General features: G+C 44.3%; 1 protein-coding gene across 1 annotated transcript; it reads right to left on the reverse strand.

Moving 5' to 3' along the window:
* Positions 1-547: 547 nt before the first annotated feature.
* LOC132395053 (general transcription factor II-I repeat domain-containing protein 2-like) lies at positions 548-1,701 on the reverse strand. The gene is made up of 2 exons (XM_059971367.1): positions 935-1,701; positions 548-849 (listed from the first exon to the last, which is right to left on the reverse strand). Exon 1 carries the CDS (start codon positions 1,539-1,541, stop codon positions 939-941), a length of 603 nt encoding a protein of 200 aa, XP_059827350.1. The 5' UTR covers positions 1,542-1,701; the 3' UTR covers positions 548-849; positions 935-938.
* Positions 1,702-4,785: the final 3,084 nt, after the last annotated feature.

Genomic DNA, 4,785 nt, shown 5'->3' on the forward strand with positions numbered 1-4,785 from the left:
CAAGCCAAAAATCAGCCACATCAGGAAGATTCAGATGCTCGTGAATAAAGGTAAGTTTTGAGCCTGGACTTAAAAGAGCCAATGGAGGGGGTAGATCTTATAGGGAGGGGAATGCTGTTCCACAGTCTAGGGACTGCAACAGCAAAGGTGTGGTCAGCCCTGAGCTTAAGTTTAGATCGTGGGACATCCAGGAGCCCCAAGTCAGCCGACCTGAGGGACCTGGAAGTAGAACAAGGGGTTAGAAGGTCTGTGATATAGGAGAGGGCCAGCCCATTTAGGGCTTCATAAACAGGAGAACCTTAAAATCCATTCTAAACCGTACTGGTAGCCAGCGGAGAGGGGCCCGATAGAAGTAATATGGTCCCTCTTCCGGGCACCTGTCAGGACCCTGGCTCTGGCATTCTGGACCAGTTGTGGGGGGACAGGGACGACTGACTAATCCCAGTATACAGGGGGTTGGACTAGTCCAGGGGTCAGCAACCTTTACCACTGAAAGAGCCACTTGGACCCGTTTCCCACAGAAAAGAAAACACTGGGAGCCGCAAAACCCGTTTGACATTTAAAATGAAATAACACTGCATACAATGTTTTTTTTTGCCTTTATGCTATGTATAAACAAACTATAATGTGTTGCATTTATGAAATTGATGAACTCCTGCAGAGAAAACGAAATTACATTTCTGCATGCAACAAAAACATTTTGAACTCCGAAAAAAAGACGTTGGGTTGAAAGTTACTTTTAAGTAAAATATTCAATGTCTATTTGAGTCCTTCTTGTATTTATGAAAAACGCCGAACTTAAATTTTCCGCCAGCAGCAAACCAAAAATAACGTCAGCCAGCTGTCATCCTGAAAAATGAAAGGACTATTTCACTGAACTATGAAAAAATATGAATATAAGTAAAATAATAGGCAATTAAAATATTTATCATACTTGGTTAATGGGATTTCTGCTCCTGGACCTCAGCGCACAGCGTCTGCACATCAGGGCTGTATGATGTCACCTTCATCTTTACACAGGATCGCAAGCTGTCATCTGTGAGGTTTTCAATATCACTCCATTTGTGTTTCTGAGCAAGAACGGCCTTCTGACGGGCAACATCTTCAAGGTCTGCTGTCAAGCGTCTAAACTTGGACACCCATATGTCTTTGTCGGCTATGTCGGCCAGTTCCATCTCAAGATCAGGTTGACTCACACCTGCCAATGCAGTCGTATTCAGTAGGGAAGGATCGATGCTTAAGGGAGTGACCGGGAAGGATAATGTGTTTTTTTCCTCTCTGAACTCACAGAAGCGTTTCCCAAACGATGTTTGCATTGCGATGATTGCAGAATGTAAATACTCCGAAATTATCATGTCGTGACCTTGTTTGAACTCTCTCAAATTGGGGAAGTGAGACAAAGTGCCTTTCTGTAAATCTCTGGCAAGCACTGTCAACTTGCGCTCGAATGCCAAAACATCCTCCAACATGTGCAGGGCTGTACGTCCTTTCCCCTGAAGAGCTGTGTTCAGCGTGTTCAGGTGCGCTGTCATGTCTACCATGAAGTGTAGCTTTTCCAGCCACTCTGGCTGTTCCAGCTCAGGAAAGGTGAGCCCTTTGCTGCCCAGGAAAGTTTTCACTTCTTCCAGACACGCGACAAAGCGTTTCAGCACCTTCCGTCTGGACAGCCAGCGATAAAAACACGTTGTAGCGGTGTCAGTAAACTGCAGTCAAAGATAGCTTTATTCGAACTAAACAGCCTTGCTTTTAAGCCTCCCTCAACCCAGCCCCCATGGACGCAGATGCTGCAAAAGACGCGTACTCACAAACCCCCGTAGGCTATCTCCCTTAGCCGGAATGCCGGCTAATTGTGAGCCGTTTCGGATGTGGCAGGAAATGTACAAGATCACCATAATTACATTTCAAAAGCTAACAAACTAACATAAAATACATTTTAATTAAATACTGACCAATTATTTCCCAAAGCCACAGGGAGCCGCAGCACAGAGGTGAAAGAGCCACAAATGGCTCGGGAGCCGCAGGTTGCCGACCCCCGGACTAGTCCAAGCAAGAGGATATAAGGATGTGGAATGCTTTCTTGATTTCTTTGAAAGAGAGAAACTGCTTGATTTTGGTAATACCACAAAGCTGGAAAAAAAACCTGGCTTTTACTATAGCATTAAATTGCTTGTCAAACTTAAAGGTGGAATCAAATATCACACCAGGGTTTTTAACATGAGGTTTGACAAGAATGGACAGGTTACCAAGGCTGTTGATAATCACTGATGGAGTCGGGGATCCAAATAGGACAACTTCAGACTTGCCCTCATTCAGCTGTAGGAAGTTTTGTGCTATCCAACACTTTATGTCCTCAAGACAGTTCATGAGGCTAGCTAGATTTGACTGGTTGTTTGGTTTCAAGGTGTGTGTCATCAGCTGTGTCATCAGCATAACAATGGAAGGAAATGTGTTTTTGAATGATCTGGCTGAGGGGAAGCATGTATATAGAGAAAAGAATGGGAGCTAGGATGGAACTTTGTGGGACACCACAGGAGAAACTAGCTGAGGAAGAGGAAAATTTGCCTACGTTGATAGAGAAGCAACAATTTTTGAGATAGGATGTGAACCAGTTCAAGGCAGTGCCATCAACACCAACCCTATAATGGAGACTGTGTATTAAAATGGTGTGATCCACAGTATTGAATGCTGCACTGAGGCCAAGAAGAATTAAGATGGCAGAGTCACCTGATTCAGTAGAGAGGAGGAGATCATTGTACACTTTCAGCAGGGTAGCCTCTGTTCTATGATAAGCCTTAAAACCTGACTGAAATCTTTCCAAGATATTGTATGTGTCCTCCTTTGTTGCATTTTCTGCATGTTTCACCTTTAAACCTGCTTTGGCGTGTTGTATGTGGCCCCTGCCACAATGGTAACACAATTTGTTTGGTTTGCCAGGTTTCTGTTTAGATGCTACAATTTTGGTCCTGTTCATTTTTGCTCCTGATTGCAACTCAGTTGCACCTGTCTGCTGTTTCCATTGATCCAGATATTTCATCTGCTCTTTTAAATGTAAGCATTTTTGTATGCTTTCTAGTAAGATTCCACAAACAAAAGCAATCTCTCAGTGCATCATCAAGCCAACTACTGAACTAGCAATGCTCAGGCAAATTTTTCAATCCGATCACGTATGCTGGAATAGACTCCCCTTCCTTTTTATTGCTGCTTATGAAACCTAAAGCACTCTGCAATCAACAATGGTTTCAGTTCTAAATGTTTTGCATTACTTTTACAATATCCAGAATGCACATTTTGGCTGGCTTGATTGGAGCAGTTAAACTTTGAAGAAACTCTGTGCCTTTAAATCCGATGCACTCAGCAAAATTTGCAATTGCTTCATCAGCTTCCATTTGCTTTAAAACATTGCTCAATCTATTCAGTATTCAAAATCCAGTTACCTATTGTGTCATGGAACATGTCAATATTTTTTTGAAGTAGCCAGCAATGTCTGCTGTTTTTAATGATTAATATCTCCCAGTATTTATGAGCCCATGAATTCTTGTTTCCTGTCTTTTTTATTACAACTCGATCAACTTTCTCTCCTTGTGAAGAAATGCACTGCTTTTTTTCCCACGACCATTTCTTTTGCAAAGAAAGCATGCTGCACTTATTTTCAGTTCAAACATCTTGCTGCACTTCATGATGTAGTTAGTTGTCTCGGGTTTGTTTTTAAACTATCTTCTTTCCAGTGTAAACACGAAGAAATCTACAGATGCTGGAAATTCAAACACACAATTCCTCCGTCTAGCAGAATTAGTTCTTACTCTCAATAATGCCTGCCTGCCTTTTTGTTGGCTTTGTGGAACAGGCCATGTTCCAAGTCTATACCAGTATCCATCCCCCTCTTTTCCTTCACTACATCAATGACTGCATTGGTGCTGCCTCCTGCACGCATGCTGAGCTCGTTGACTTCATTAACTTTGCCTCCAACTTTCACCCTGCCCTCAAATTTACCTGGTCCATTTCTGACACCTCACTCCCCTTGATCTTTCTTTCTCTATCTCTGGAGACAGCCTATCTGCTGATATCTACTGTAAGCCTACAGACTCTCACAGCTACCTGGACTATTCCTCTTCCCACCCTGTCTCTTGCAAAAATGCTATCCCCTTCTCACAATTCCTCCGTCTCTGCCGCATCTACTCTCAGGATGAGGCTTTTCATTCCAGGACAAAGGAGATGTCTTCCTTTTTTAAACAAAGGGGCTTCTCTTCATCCACCATCAACTCTGCTCTCAAACGCATCTCTCCCATTTCCCGCACATCTGCTCTCACCCCATCCACCTGCCACCCCACTCGGGATAGGGTTCCCCTTGTCCTTACCTACCACCCCACCAGCCTCCAGGTCCAACGTATAATTCTGTAACTTCCGCCACCTCCAACGGGATCCCTCTACCAAGTGCATTTTCCCTCCCCTCTTCTGCTTTTCGCAGGGATTGCTCCCTACGAGACTCCCTTGTCCACTCACTCCCTCCATCCCTTCCCACCGATCTCCCTCCTGGCACTTATCCTTGTAAACAGAACAAGTGCTACACCTAACCTTACACCTCCTCCCTCACCACCATTCAGGGCCCCAGACAGTCCTTCCAGGTGAGGTGACACTTCACTTGTGAGTCGGCTGGTGTGGTATACTGCGTCCGGTGCTCTCGGTGTGGCCTTTTATATATTGGTGAGACCTGACACAGACTGGGAGACCATTTCGCTGAACACCTACGCTCGGTCCGCCAGAGAAAGCAGGATCTCCCAGAGGCCA

The sequence above is a fragment of the Hypanus sabinus genome, chromosome 6, assembly GCF_030144855.1.
Source record: "Hypanus sabinus isolate sHypSab1 chromosome 6, sHypSab1.hap1, whole genome shotgun sequence".
Lineage (NCBI taxonomy): Eukaryota > Metazoa > Chordata > Chondrichthyes > Myliobatiformes > Dasyatidae > Hypanus > Hypanus sabinus.

What these genes read in the sequence shown, in the direction of transcription:
- LOC132395053 (XM_059971367.1), bottom strand. Translation starts at nt 1,541, where the DNA reads ATGGTAGACATGACAGCGCACCTGAACACGCTGAACACAGCTCTTCAG.